Source organism: Myxocyprinus asiaticus, chromosome 12, assembly GCF_019703515.2.
Source record: "Myxocyprinus asiaticus isolate MX2 ecotype Aquarium Trade chromosome 12, UBuf_Myxa_2, whole genome shotgun sequence".
Lineage (NCBI taxonomy): Eukaryota > Metazoa > Chordata > Actinopteri > Cypriniformes > Catostomidae > Myxocyprinus > Myxocyprinus asiaticus.
Window position 1 is genome coordinate 47,989,316 of NC_059355.1, and position 15,834 is coordinate 48,005,149.

Below are 15,834 nucleotides of genomic sequence, written 5' to 3' on the forward strand. Positions count from 1 at the left end.
AAAAGGCATAAAGTTAAAGATGACACATTCTTTTCAACATTTTAAGCAAGATAAGTGTATTATTTTTGTTTTGCACAATTTTAGAGTGAAAAAAGAAAAAGGAAAGGAGCACCATGCAAAAGTTTGAGCACCCCAAGAGATTTTAGCTTTCAGATAACTTTTACCAAGGTCTCAGATCTTAATTAGCTTGTTAGGGCTATGGCTTGTTCACAGTCATCATTTGGAAAGGCCAGGTGATGCAAATTTCAAAGCTTTACAAATACTCTGACTCCTCAAATCTTGTCCCAACAATCAGCAGCCATGGGCTCCTCTAAGCAGCTGCCTAGCACTCTGAAAATTAAAATAATTGATGCCCACAAAGCAGGAGAAGGCTATAAGAAGATAGCAAAGCGTTTTCAGGTAGCCGTTTCCCCAGTTCGTAATGTAATTAAGAAATTGTAGTTAACAGGAACGGTGGAGGTCAAGTTGAGGTCTGGAAGACCAAGAAAACTTTCAGAGAGAACTCCTCGTAGGATTGCTAGAAAGGCAAATCAAAATCCCTGTTTGACTGCAAAAGACCTTCAGGAAGATTTAGCAGACTCTGGAGTAGTGGTGCACTGTTCTACTGTGCAGCGACACCTGCACAAATATGACCTTCATGGAAGAGTCATGAGAAGAAAACCTTTCCTGCATCCTCGCCACAAAATTCAGCCTCAGAAGTTTGCAAATGAACATCTAAACAAGCCTGATGCATTTTGGAAACAAGTCCTGTGGACTGATGAAGTTAAAATCTAACTTTTTGGCCGTAATGAGCAAAGGTATGCTTGGAGAAAAAAGGGTGCAGAATTTCATGAAAAGAACACCTCACCAACTGTTAAGCACGGGGGTGGATTGATCATGCTTTGGGCTTGTGTTGCAGTTAGCGGCATGGGGAACATTTCACTGGTAGAAGGAAGAATGGATTAAATTAAATACCAGCAAATTCTGGAAGCAAACATCACACCATCTGTAAAAAAGCTGAAGATGAAAAGAGGATTACTTCTACAACAGGATAATGATCCTAAAAACACCTCAAAATCCACAATGGATGACCTCAAGAGGTGCGAGCTGAAGGTTTTGCCATTGCCCTCACAGTCCCCCGACCTAAACATCGAAAATCTGTGGATAGACCTCAAAAGAACAGTGCATGCAAGACGGCCCTAGAATCACAGAACTAGAAGCATTTTGCAAGGAAGAATGGGCGAAAATCCCCTATACAAGAATTTAAAGACTCTTAGCTGGCCACGAAAAGCTTTTACAAGCTGTGATACTTGCCAGGGGGTGTTACTAAGTACTAACCATGCAGGTGCCCAAACTTTTGCTTCAGGCCCTTTTCCTTTTTTTGTTATTTTGAAACTGTAAAAGATTAATATAAAAAAGTAAAATTGCTTGAAATATTAAAGAAATGTGTCATCTTTAAGCCTTTTGGAAATCAGACCATCTTTTGCTCGCTTAGCTTTTCACAGCAGCAGAAATTTTGATCAGGGGTGCCCAAACATTTGCATGCCACTGTAATTACAACTTCAATGGAAAAACTGAAAAAGCTTGTTAACTAGTCAAAAATCATGCTAAAGATAAGAAATGTTGGCAGTCCATTGTCATTTACAAACTTTGGGTCTGGTTCAGATCACCATTTAGTTTACATAACTCACATTACTTCAGGACTTTTTAAAACACAAATTATGTTGTTACTTATATAAAGCACATTCATTTTTATTGCAAATGAAAAAAAAAAACATCTATAAGGTGTTGCATGGGTTTTAAATTGTTGTGGTTCATATCACACATCTGTTTTCATTTGCTCTCTTAAGGTTGTTGTTGTTTTCGTCTTCATGGAGATGCTCTATTTTCTCAGGCCCCTCTTACTCCTAGAGCCTTTGGTACTAAGGAAATAAAGAATGTTACAAATGTATTATTTACACATATATTTACATTTGTATATAATAATCAGTATGTACAGTACATCACACAATGCCAATACTCCAAATTAGAACTTAAGGATCAGAACATAATGGCCTCGAGCATGTGCCAGTATTTCGGCAATATGCATTTAAAAAATAAAAGTTCTTCAATATTTTTTTGTTTGTTTTTTTTTGTTTTTTTGCATTAACTTAGCCAAGACCATCTTCTTCAGATGTCTCAGAACAGCTTATTGGTTTATTGTTTCTTTAAAGCACAGTTTGGGTTTATTTTCATTTACGTTGAATAGTTTTTGTTTACGGATTTTGAGGATGAGTGAGTCACACAACCTGTCCATGTTGCCATCTATCTAATTTTGCAAGCTTTTACCAACTGACAGATGTATTTGTGCTAAAATACTTTGGCTACAAAAGGCTTTGATGTCAACAATCAAAGGGAAGTGTTTTCTCCTCCAATTGTAATGTTGAAAATCCTTTTTCTTTTGCTCTCCTATAAAGAACTAGAAAATAAGAAAGTTTGTTGTGGAACTTCAAAAGGTTCTCAGATGGCACCAAGCTAACCCGGCCTCATAACAAGTCATTATAATAGTACAAGATAGCTAAAGCATGCAGCTTTTCTTTCCCAATGAGAAAAACAAACAAACAAACAAACAAATAATGTTTTTATGACTTTTTCCCCAAGTTTAACCCCAAACCTAAACCTAACCATAAAGTGTAACCCCTTATTCAATCCATAAACCTAACCATGATTTTAATTAGAAAATAACTTCCGTACCCCGGAAGAAACAGAACATCAGGGTTTGGAACCAGACAAAGGAAGCGTATAACAGGTTATTGACATGTCCATCAGTCATTTGTATTGCATAAATAAATATGGAATGAGTAACCAGATTTGTTTACCGACGTTTCCTTTCTTAAAACAAAGTATTGGATAGGAGGCTAGCTAAAATATGATGCCTGTATTGAATCGATTTTAGTTGTACCTTTTTGTACAAGCCAAATTGTATGTTATCTTACGATTTCGCTCTCTCGTTTGAATTATTACGAGCTGTAACGAGTCTCTGTTGAAAAACTTAACCTTTTGGTTCTCACTGGATCCTATATTTTTAAGAGTGTATGATGATATAAACAATACACTAGGTGCTAAAAAAATCCTTGTTTCTTAATTTATCTGCATCAGATTAGCCCTGCTTTTTAACAGGTGGATTTGTTCACACCTGTCATCCGTATCTTTAGGCAGTAGCTAGGTCATACTGGAAAAAAATCTGTCAACATTCCACCCTCTGCCCTCCAAAACCCCTCTCCATTCTTTTGGTGCTTACGGCGGGATCTCCCAGGAGCCCCTAGTCTGTCTGACCCTATAAAAACATCACTGTGCTATGACTTTCCTCTTTAACAGCTGTCTGTCTCCATTCTCATGCCACTCCCAGAATACCCTTCTTTGTGCCAGTCAGACAATAACAGGGCCATTAAGTACTCTGGCATTTCAGACACTTAAACCTTGAATTCTCTTTTGAGAGCTTTTCAATGTGTTCCCTTGAGGGAAAGGCTTAGTTAGACTCCAAGAAATCTCTTTCATCACGATGTGCACTCCCGTGAAGGCACGCACAGCTAGAATGAGGTAAACATCCGATTGTCTACAAAAGTCCTTTGTTATGCACCTTGTGTTTGTGCCCACTGTAGTGCCAAAACTGATTAAACATCAGTGGTATTACGGCTTTGCTGATCTTGTTTATCACTAGTCAGATTATTAAGACGACTGTGCAAGTCAGAACAGATTTGGCATGAGTCGAGTCAGGCAGGAGTCTTGTTTCTGCTTGAAACATGTCATAATCCTATTTAACTTGTGTTGGGGAGTAGGCTAACTAGCAATGCAACATACTTATTTATGGGGGGGTTGGGGGGGGGGGGGGTCATGGCCCTAAACCACATCCTCCACAGTTTTAGCAATAAATGCGTTGAGTTAAAATGTAAATAAAAATTGTATATCCTTTCTTATATGCTAAAATGAGAACTTTACTGACCCATGACTTATATATAAATAATAAAATAAAATACATCTTTTATATGTTAAACATATTATTATTTTTTTCAATTGTTTGTCTTCATCTTATTTATGAATACATTTTGTTGGTTTGTATGTATTTTATTTTCTTCCTTCACCTGTACTTGTCTTTATTACTCAGTGATTGTATTCATTCATTGTTTGATCTTATTGAACATTTATATAGAAAGAAATCCACAGTTTTAGCACCATTTGTGGACTTTTCAGACGGTCCCTTAACCACCATAGGCAAATTTTCCAACTTATATCAATGTTAAATTAGCGATCTGGAACAATTTCACCATGACGCCATCTGACCAGCTTAAATACGTGACAAATCGCGTCCTGTATTGATTCGATACGTGACACATCATTTTATCTTTAAATACGGGATGATCCCGAGTGTAACAGTAGCTCAGCTGTTTTTAAAATAGCATTTAACAATCTACATTAATAAGCTACTTTTTCCAGCAAGTGGTTTAAGTTGTAGCCTTTAAGTTATGGTGTTTAGTTTATTAATAGATAACTACTAAAATAGCTAACTGCTAAACAGCTAGCTTTCTAGTTTTCTATCTTATTAAAATAGCTAACTACTAAAATGGCTAACTGATAAATAGCTCATTTTCTAGTTATCTATCTTATTAAAAGAGATAACTGCTATAATGGCTAACTTCTAAATAGCTGGCTTTTTAGTGTTCTAGCTTATTAAAATAGCCAACTATTAAAAAAGCTAACTGCTAAATAGCTAGCTTGTAGTTTCAAAGTATCAAACAAACAAAACTTTCAAATTAGTTTCCCTAACGCTGTGTCCAACACACACACTGTAAAAAATTGCTGTACATTTACGGCCAAATTCCTACAGCAATCTACTGTGATTCTTAAATACAGTAGTTTGCTGTTAAAAATGTTGCATTCTGGGAGATCAAGAGCAGTCTCACTAGTTTTACCGTAAATAGCTGTTCTGTGCAAGGCATTAGGGGAAAATGAACTTTTAAAATTATGATATCATGTTGGTGAAAGCTATAGTGACTTTTTGAAATGTATATTTTAACCCCCCCCCCCAGATGAAAATTTTAGTTTGTGGCACATAGATAGTGTTCATGATGTTTCTGACCAACTCCTCTGTTCTTTATCATCTCACATCAGCCTTCACTTGTCTGTCTAATGAGAAGTCAAAAAAAAAAAAAAAAAAAAAAATGTACATATTAAATGTAAAATCTTGCCAGGATTGAACAGTGTATTTTTTATGAAAAAACAAAAAAACAAAAACAACAACCTGTACACAGTAAAATAACAGTATATCACTGCATTGTGGGTTATAATGGTGAAATATCCATAATCCTTTGCGCTTGAATAAGTATGTATGCTTTGGCAATGCATTGGGGCTACAAAAATTGTAAAAAATAAAAAATATGTACAAAAGTTTTTATTCAGACTTAATAGAAGTATTAGTTCAATTAGTGTTGTTGTTTTGATATCAGTAGTTGTGTTTTGTTTGAAGTCACTATTATGGTGATTAGTGTTCTCTTGAGCTGGCACCTTGGATCTTCTTTATTATTATATTATGTCCTTCTAGCCAGTCAGTTTACGTTTAAGTAAAAGACAAGTTGTTGCACTGTGCTACTTGGAAGACAAAACCTAAGGTCAGCCTGAATATCTGATCATACCTTGCAAATGGCACTATATGTGGCAATAGTGATTAATTACACATAAAAACAAAGACAGTAAAGGTAAAGGATATTTAAGCAAAATTATATCAGCAAATTGAGTGTTTGATGTTTTTGATGAATTTACAACATAACACAAATTGTTGCAAGACACACACAGAAATCAACTCTCGGCATACAAAACGCAATAATGGTGACAATTAACAAACATACTTTTACGTAAAAAGTAAAAGCTGAACATTAAAATACAAGTAACTTAGACTACAACAAAAATGATGTCAAAATAAATAAATAGTAAATAGTAAAAAATCGACGTAATTTTTTCATGCCGCAGTGCATGCTGGGAACATAGCTGTTCATTTCAACAACAGTAGATAGTATGTAATTTGACAGCTATATGCTGCTAAATTACAGTTGTATACTGTAGCTGTTAAAACAGTATCTAGCTGTTAATTTCAGCAACAGCAAGACACCGCTAATTTTACAGTAACATGCTGGCAACCTGCTGCCGGTTCTTTACTGTTTTTCTTTTACGATAAATATCTTTAACAGTGCAGGTGCATTGGGTTTTACTGGTGGATTATTTATTTATTATTATGATATAGACTGCTGATTTAGATGCAAACTGTTTGAAACAGCACCTTTGTTATTTTTTATTTTACTGTGAGTGTAGTGTACGATTAAAGTATCTGACACATGACTTACTGTCTTACAGTTGTCCACACATGCTGTTGTCAATTACAAATGACTACCATGGTACCATAAAAAGTATATCATTGAAAATCCATGGTTATACCAGGTTTTTTGGACACTTGTGTTCATCTGATCTAACTGGTCCCAGAAAACCCCTTAAAAACCATGAAAACAGACCAGCCTAACCATCTTGGTCTGGCACAGAGTGAGTCCATTATAACACTTTGGACAGGTTTATGCAGTTTTGTTTCAGCAGGAGCAACACGCAGCTTGGTGGTTTATGTATTTCCTTCACAAGTTGCTTTAGGTATGTACTCGATCCCAGAGGGCCAAGTCAAAGGCTGTGCCACAACAAAGCACCAACTGTTACTCAACAAAGAAAGTTCTGGAAACATGACGCTGTGCTAGATTAGCCTAGCAGCATTACACTTATTACCGAGACCTGTCATTATATTTGAAGTCAGTGAGGTAAGTATGTTATTTTAAGGCTACTGCTCATCAATATTTGTATCTCTGCTGAAGGTTGCATGTTAGATTGTGAAATGTTCAACGGTTGCTTGAAACTGGATATTTTAGACCTGCAGGGGTTGTGTAGGTTTTTGGCTATATTCACATCACAGCTGAATGTGGCCCAAATGTAAATATGTCATTCTAACTCTGCATTCTGCATAATTGCACACTTGATTAACTCTTGAGCATGAAGCATAAAATAAACAAGATAGCTGATGAGGCAATTACCGGTGCCTCAATGTCCCAACAAGGACTTCAGTACACTGCTCCTAGTCAAAAGGTCTCTATGATATTCTGGTCCCAAGATATAGTACTCTGGGTGGTTGAAATGGCTTTGCTATGTGGTTGTTAGGATGTTACAAACTTTGCTTACTGACGCAAGTAAAAAGAGGCCATCCCCGTGTCTCTTCCTTTTCAATGTTAAATCTAAAGGCTTTTTTCATCCATTTTTATTTTTATTTTTTTGCCTGCTTGGAAACATTTTAGGCCCGATAGCTTATAAAGGTCAAAGCACACCTCAATCATGGGTGTGCGTGTAATTTGGGACACGTTATGCCCAAATGGCAGAAGTAGAAAAATTGGTTTAGGGATTTTGGAAAGTCCCTTAAAGTAGTAGTAGATTTTTAAGTCTTCTGAAGCCATACATCAGCATTGTGTGCGAAACAGACTACATTTTAATTTTTTTTTATTTAACTGAAATTTTAGGTAACGTCCACACTTATTACATTTCCATTTTCTTAAGCCAACATTTTCCAAAGTATACAGAACTAGAGAGTACTTTTGAAAGTCTTTCGGTGGAGGAAAACGCTGTTCCAGTGTGGATGAGAGGCATAAAGAAGAGAAATCAATGTGTTTTTGACCATAAATGTATTAGAGTGGATGTGGCCTAAGTCTTTATGGCAAATGCAGCATAAAAATTCTTCAAAAATGTCTCCTTTTGTGTTCCAAGGAAAAGTCATCCCTTACAAAAAAAAACTAACAAAAACAAAACATAGAGTTCTAACAAACTAGCCACTAACTTGCCGCACATTTCCCACTCATTTTTTTCATGCAAATGAGCTTGAGATTCACTGCAAATGTTTGCCAGAATTTAAACAGTAGTGTTGAACCTGCAGCAAACCTTTGGCAACAATGGACAATTTACCACAAGTTTGCCGCAAAGCTAATTTGCATGCGAAAATGATCATTGGTGAATTTGCCATGAACTTCCGATTTTTATAAGGGATGGGGTGAGTAAATTATGACAGTTTTTCAGTTTTGGGTTGAGCAGAAAATCTGAATTGGGAATTTAACCGAGCCTTAAATATGGATTAATAAATCAGCACCACAAGACATCTACTCACATTTTTTGATGATCAGTGACTCGATTCCTAAGTACAGTAATCTGTGAGAGAGAAAGTCACAAATATGATTCAATGATGATTCATTGCCTTTTTACACCTTTCTCCCTTACTTCTCATATCAATCATATTCAATTACTGGGAACTGGCCCAATGACTAGATCACAAGTTGAAGTCTAGCATGGGTGTGGCTGCATGTATCCATAATTGATAGTTGACATGTTGACATCCATAATGACATGTCTATAAACATAACTGCATATAAAAGTCCTCTCCTAATGTTACGACTTTCTCCTCTCACATTCTGTTCTGTTGACGATATTTATTTGGTTTTTGGTGAGTACATTGTGTGTACGCAACCTCACCTCATATTTCTGGCATGTATATTTGTACTGCAGTTCAAATTTCTCTGCTTCCAGTTGCCGCATCCACTTCCAGAGTTCGTTTACGGTCTCTCTGTATGAAACCATGTACGATGAACATGATTAACTAGTCCACGAATGTGTGCGACAGCCTGTAGCTTCATGTTACTGTTCATGTTAAAGCTACTTTACTATTTATCACTTTGGCAGAGGTATGTTGCATTGCCTTGAGGTTGTTTTGATAACTTTGTTACCTGAGCTTGTCCTCACTGAGGTTTTCGATGTGTAGCTCCTTACGACGTTCACTAAGAATCATTCTTTTCTTCTCTCTCTCGGTTTGTTTCTTTGGGCCGCCCCTTTTGTCTGTCTGTTAATCACAAAAAAGGAAGTTAGCATTCGTGGCAGCTATGTCCATGACGTTTCACCTTTGAGCAGCTCCTGGTCATTACCCTCTGCATATATCCCGTATACTGAAAGCTTGCAAGAACTTTTTTCTTCTTTGCATCATCATCAGCCTTACGCTTTGCCTCCTCTTCCTCTTTTCGTGCCTTTTCCTCCTAGAAAAGTAAAACGAATCTATTATTGAGCACCTTTAAGAAACTAAGTAGTATTTCCCTACTTCCTAGCACTTCCACTAAATGCTCTTGAAGGGACTTACGGCTAGTTTGTTTTGACGTTCTTTTTCACGCTCAGTACGAATCCTCTGCTGCTCGGCTCTTTCTGCCCTGCGGTTCTCCTGATGTGAACAAAGGACACCAAGACAACAAGTAAATTGATCACAGTTGACAATATTGAACATTGTTGCAACATTTTATTTCAACAGAAATGTTCGCTAGTCTTATCTCAACCCGTTAACTAGCCACGACCCTTCTGGAAAGATCAGCATTGGCTAGCAAGAATTTCCACTTTGATTTACGTTGTTTAGTTCTGATGAAGCTAATTGACCATTATGAAATTTCTAGTGAAGCTGGTTGACCAATGAAGTCTTGCTAGATTAAGCTAGTTAAGAATCCTGTTGGGGACGCCAGCATACCATCATCCAAAAACACAACATGTACTGGTTATTTACAGAGCTATGCTTGAATTTTCAGCAGCATAATTTCGACAATATGTTGACTGGACTTATCTTAACCTACAAACCAGTTACAATGTTAGAGAATGAAACAAATTTTTCTGTATTATATGACAACAAATTTGATGCAATTATGAAGTCATTTTCTATAAGAGTTTTGAAAAATGTCTTACAATTCGTTGAGTGAGGTTTATTAGCTCCTCCTCTTCTTTCTTTCTGTTCTCAAAGTGTGCTTCAATGAGCATTTGCAGCTCCGTCAGGTCCTTTTCCATACGTTTGCGATGAATATCCTGAGGATACGGTTTTAAAGTCATTATGTAAAAGTAGTAATATATGTTTTATGAACATGTTTTATGACACTCTAGTGCTACAAGAACCTTTAAGTACAGGACATATAGCATTGTTTAGCTTTCTGTTCAGTGTGATTAATAGCCATGACAGGTAACGTATATTTGTGTTGCGAAAGCATTTGCAGCCTAGTACAGACAAGGTAAATGGTGCAAAGTAAAATAGCAGTAGTGCAAATACAATAACAAAACCATGTAAATAATGTAAAGAGGAAGTGCATACTACTAAAATAAAATAAATTAAATACAATTTATTTTTAACATAGAAAATCTGAAATAAAATAAATCTAACATGAAATAATAAATGAAAATAAAGCAGAAATAAAGTGAAATTGAAATAAAGTAAAATATGAAGTAAAATAAAATATATAAAATAAGATTAAAATAGTAAATCTGAAATAAAATAATAAATCTACATAAAATAAATTAAATAATACATTTAAAATAAAATTGAAAACCAGGTAAAATATAAAATATAATAAAATATGAAATTAAAATGTAAAATTAATAAAAAATGTAAATATAATAAAATAAAATGGTGATGCACTTACATCAAAATCCACTTTCTCTCCATCGGGAATTTTGGGAGGCACCAAAGCTGGCACGAAAGGTCTTATAATTGACAACAAAACATTAGATTTTTGTCATGCAGATGCTCTTATATTTGGTTACAAATGACTTTTTAATGGTAAAAATCACACTCACTTTGGCTTTGGTTTTGCTTCTGCACCATTCAGGCATTGAGAAGGAAAAGGGTTTTTTAAAAAAGAACCCAAATTAAAAAAGCACAGTATTTAAAAAAGCTACATACTACCAAATTAGTAATGCTGATGATATCGGTCAAAAAGGTCGTCAGGGGACAGTTTCTTTAAAACCTGTTTAAAATGAGTAATACAGGTTTACCTTCCTCCCTGGACTCCTCGACAGCATCTGAATAAGAAATGACAGACATGTCAGCTATGACAGCAAAGTAACATGTGAATGCACAGCACTTTTGCAAAAGCCCAAAGTGATACACAGCAAGAGACCCGTAAAGTGATTTTATCAGAAAGAGGAATTTTAGAAAAAGTTGTTTTAGTAAACTATTTTTTTCTAGTAAGTCTGGTCAGTCAGCTTTGTATTCACAGTATTCCATGTTGAAAAGGTCTTTTGCTGAAGTGTCTGAATACTAAAAGTACTTAAAGATGATGGATTTACTTAGTTAAGCTGACAATAGCTGATTCTTTTTTTATTACTGACTTTATGTACATATGATTACGTGTAATTATTGAGTGTTGTTTATTGTAAAAGATGCATTTTTTTTTAATTTTTTTTAACCTTCATGCTGTGGGTTGGACTTTACAAGATATAAAACACACACAGACAAAAAGGATTTATCCAAAGATACATTTGTTTTGAAGTTTTAGTCTCATGTGAGTTTATTTTGTATCATTAAACATGATTTGTGTTACTTTTATTTCTTAATTATAAGTAATAATTATTATCATTAAGCACTTATGTAGATAATTATCTTACATTGTTCATTATAATTGCAAATACTTCACTTTTATTTATATTAACATGCATAATTCCTTTTGTAAAAAAGGTCTCAGAATGAGCTAACACAGTGAATCTCACAAAAATAAGTCAGGTTATATTTCACCCCAACATAAAAAAAAAAACAAATAAAAAAAACATTTGAGAAATTTTCTTTTGCATGAAGCCTACTTTTAGGGCCAGATTTTTTTGCATAGTGACATTATTTTCATGACAATTATGCCCATATTCTACACTAGTTCTAAGTACTGTAATGCATCTGGGTGTTTTACTTTAAAGTTGGTTTTTAATGCTCATTATTGTCACTGTTGATTATCAATAGATTCTCATTACTGTAATACGATGATTAAAATCATTCTCATAAATTTCTTTGTTTAAATAAAATCAGTACAAAGGCAGCACAACAAGTTCATGATGTATATAAATTCTTTACAATTGCAATAATATATCACTAGCCTATTTTACAGTAATGAAAAAGAGATATTTTTCCATTACGGTAATGAGAATTGGGGGAAATGTGTGCTTAAATTGCCACAAGAGTCCTAAATTAGACTTCATTTGCTTTTGCAAAATACTATTTCTGTTTTTCTTTATATTTTAGGGTTAAATATTACCTAGACCTGTTCTTGACAGGTTTCGTGAGATTGACCTAACTACATTAGCTGATTTATTTTGTAGAGTTTCGTCCAGTATGGGAAAATCTCATGCATCATTAGGTGTGGCATTGGCAGTAGCACCAGCAAAAGCAGCACTACCTTCATCCACCTCCTCATCCACCTGATCATCCACCTCCTCCTCTAACACCTCTGGGCAAAGCAGAAGCAGAAAGCACGGTGAGAAAATAATCATGCATGTGCCAGCAAATAAGCAATGCATGCATCCTAAATGCACACACACGTCCACCAAAAAGCCTGTTCTAACACCTTCAGTAGCCCAAAAAGTATTTGAACATTCAAGTTAAGCTTCAAAATGACCACTTAAAGCTGATCAAATTTTTTTTTTTTGTATGTGTACAGTTGTGAAATGTTTTGCTAAAAAAGTATGCTTGTGCTATTTTGTCTTTCCAAAAAATCTAATGCAATGACATTCATACATTTATAAGTCTGGCTTACACTAAGTGTCCAGATAATGTTTTGGTCAGCTGTATATGACCACTTGCATGGCAGCGTAAAGAAACCATGCCCTGTTCACATTAGCACAGTAGATGATTACACTTGTGGATTAAGTTGCATTACATAATGTAGTTTAGGAAAACTGCTGGTCCTGATACTCCACCCTTCAACTAATCCAGCAACATATAAGCACGCCCTTGCAAAGAATAAAATATCACCACACACACCCAACTTCCTCAAATGCTCATGTCTTATTGGAAAGAGGGCAGGTTGGGACATTAAGGCACGTTCAAATGAACTCCAAAACCAAATAAACAGCAACATTGGTCTCCCTGAATTACCTTTATTTGGCTATGCATGTCTTAGTAGGCTAAACACAAATTCCTGGTGAAGGCACAGTTTGTATTTAAACTACATCGCTTTGTAGAAGGCAACCTGAGTCTGAGACCACTTTGCATTCTTTTAATAATTTAAAGCAAAAATTGTCATTACAAAACAATTATTATTATTATTTTATTTTTTTTACATTTTGATGAATAAAAGTCTGTACAAAGGAGTACGCATGAAGAAAGCAGTTTGCTTTCAGACTTTTGGACTCCATGTGTTTCAGTACTCTCTCCACTCCTAGTCAATAAGGTAGCATTTTAGTCAGCTCAGTTTCAGGGATAAAGCCCAAGAGCTAATGCACAAAACCGGATCTTCTACAGGGAGGAAACCTGACTCATTTAGACCGGCCAAGACAGGGAGAGAAATAGAGTGCCATTGTACTACAAACAATAGTCCCTCTCAACAGCGTGTACAACACATTAACTATCTCCTCTACTTCACTGCTTGTTCATAACCATGTGGACAATTATAGCTACACTTGCTGTACTCCATCGTGGTTTAAAGGAATGTTCTGAGTTGTAAAAGATAAGCCCATACAGCATTTGTGGCATAATGTTGATTTCCACAAAAAATCTTTGAACTCGTCCCTCCCTTTTATTTAAAAACAAGCAAAATATCTGGGTTACAGTAAGCCACTTTCAAGGGAAGTGAATGGGACTGGTCAATAAACATTAAAATTCTCACTGTTTCAAAACTATAGCCACAAGACGTTAACATTATGCATGTTAACATGAGTTTAGTGTGATCAAATCGCTTACCTTTTCTGTGTGAAGTTATATCCTATTTTACAACTTCGTTGTCATGGCAACGGAACCATGTAATTCCAGTATTGGATATAACTTTACACAGAAAAGGTTAGTAAACGATTTTATCACACTGAAATAATCTTAACATGTGTAATGTTTACATTCAGTGGCTAAACAGTTTATATTTGAGCATTTATGGACTGGCCCCATTCACTTCCATTGTAAGAGCTTCACTGTAACCACAATTTTTAATAAACGAGGGGCGAATCAGAATTATGATTTGTGGCAATCAACATTATTAACATGTGTTGAACTCAGAACATTCTTTAAAGAAAAGCAAGCATAGACTCATATAGATTCATTGTACACACTAGATGGCATAAATAAGTTGATGTTATGAGTGTTTATTCCATGCACTCTTTTTAGTCACTTTTTAGTCATTATGAATAATCAGAAGTATGCAAATGGTATAATTTTACCCTCCTATATTTAAACTGTCATGCAAGGACAATTTATATTTGATAACTCATTGTTAAACTAAACTGGGTTCAAAGCATGTATGTGATTTGTCCCACAAAAGTGTAAATGAAGTTTATGGACACAAGTTTCCAGGATTCCAGGAAATATAATGACCTCATTCATTGAGAGATAAAAAGGAATATTTGTATTTGTATTCTTTTGTCATACTGTAGGACCATTTAAAATGAAGTACTGAAAGTAAAAACAAGACTAAAATGGTTAAGAAAATGACCCATGACCAATTATAGCACATTTTAGCACACGTTTTAAATCTAAAATCTTGATGTTGATGGAAAAAAGAAGGCTTAAAGATACTGGCTACTTTCAAATGTAAAAAAATGTCATGCACATGAATGTTGTGGAGTATTTGGTTTAAATAATGATTGATGTTTTCATGTGTAAGGTTAAAGCAGCATTTTTATTTACAGAATAATGTCTTTTTTAACAAGGTGAAATCAAGGAAACAGATGAAAACTTACCTTCCTGCTCTCTAAAAAGCAAACAAAGAGTTTAAATTTGATATGGGAGCAGATAACTATTGAAATCTCTATAAAACTTACAGCAGTGATCTACAATTAGAATGTCATGTATTTATTGGTAATTGAGTCTCTCTCTCACTATCTAATGTAATATAGTGTTTATTTATCAAAATCCACACTATAAACACAAAGACACTTACTCATATTCAGCTTCCTTTTTCTCTGACATGTTCAGAAGGCCTGTTAAAAATCTAAATTTATGGTTTTACAAAATTAAAAAGGGAAAAATTTGTTAAAGACAATATATTGCGGAGACCAGGGCTTGCTGTCACATTTTTTTCTCACAAGTGTTGACTACAAAAATGCTACTGAACATTTCTACTGTTATTGCACAAGAATAAAACAATTCAGTTCATTGAACACATCAAAAGAAGCGAATGGTTTCACAATGATAAATGCATGTTTAAATGTATTACTCAGATGGGGTGAGTTGTCAAAATGGAATCTGTCAGTAAACAGATTGTTGGCTTATCAGCTAAATTTAAACAGTACAACAATTATAAAGTTTAAAACATATTTTGAAAAAAACTATGGTGATTAGAATTTTAATTTAGAGCAGAAAAAATAAAATAAAAATAAATCTAATCTAAGACAGTTTTGAACTAAGTGTTCAAAACCAACATAAAAAAAAAACACTGCTACAGAAAACAAGCATTTCTTTAATTGGACATTGGTCTCAAAACCTTACTGAAATACAGCCCTTGTGACAACTTTCCAATGTGACAACCAGCCCCAGTCTCACCTATAGAAGACATGAAGATGCTCGTCTTACCTGTCTTTAGGCACGTCAGGTTATACTCAAGAGTTTGCTACCCAAGGCTATGTGCCCCTAATGCCTAACCCCAATGAAATATAAATTGTCCCCTTGTCACATGACTATATGTAAAGTTCTGTGGGGTGAAAAGAGCATTAGTTGGATAAACATTCTCTGTGGGTATGCACTGCATCTATTTATGGATCCCCAAAGCCAACTGGTCAACTGTGTTATCATACTGTATGCTTAAGCCTAACTTTGGCAGTTTT

General features: G+C 35.0%; 2 protein-coding genes across 3 annotated transcripts in view; both read right to left on the reverse strand.

Moving 5' to 3' along the window:
* The window catches only part of LOC127448955 (nuclear factor of activated T-cells, cytoplasmic 2-like), a 357,327-nt gene that overhangs the window by 61,850 nt on the left and 279,643 nt on the right, over positions 1-15,834 (reverse strand). The window lies entirely within an intron of this gene.
* tnnt2b (troponin T type 2b (cardiac)) lies at positions 1,628-14,980 on the reverse strand. Its single transcript, XM_051711641.1, has 12 exons — positions 14,952-14,980; positions 14,752-14,762; positions 12,261-12,314; positions 10,678-10,696; positions 10,524-10,584; positions 9,799-9,915; positions 9,212-9,289; positions 9,003-9,110; positions 8,808-8,920; positions 8,557-8,647; positions 8,195-8,235; positions 1,628-1,901 (listed from the first exon to the last, which is right to left on the reverse strand). The coding sequence occupies exons 1-12, from the start codon at positions 14,978-14,980 to the stop codon at positions 1,862-1,864; spliced, it is 762 nt and encodes a 253-aa protein (XP_051567601.1). The 3' UTR covers positions 1,628-1,861.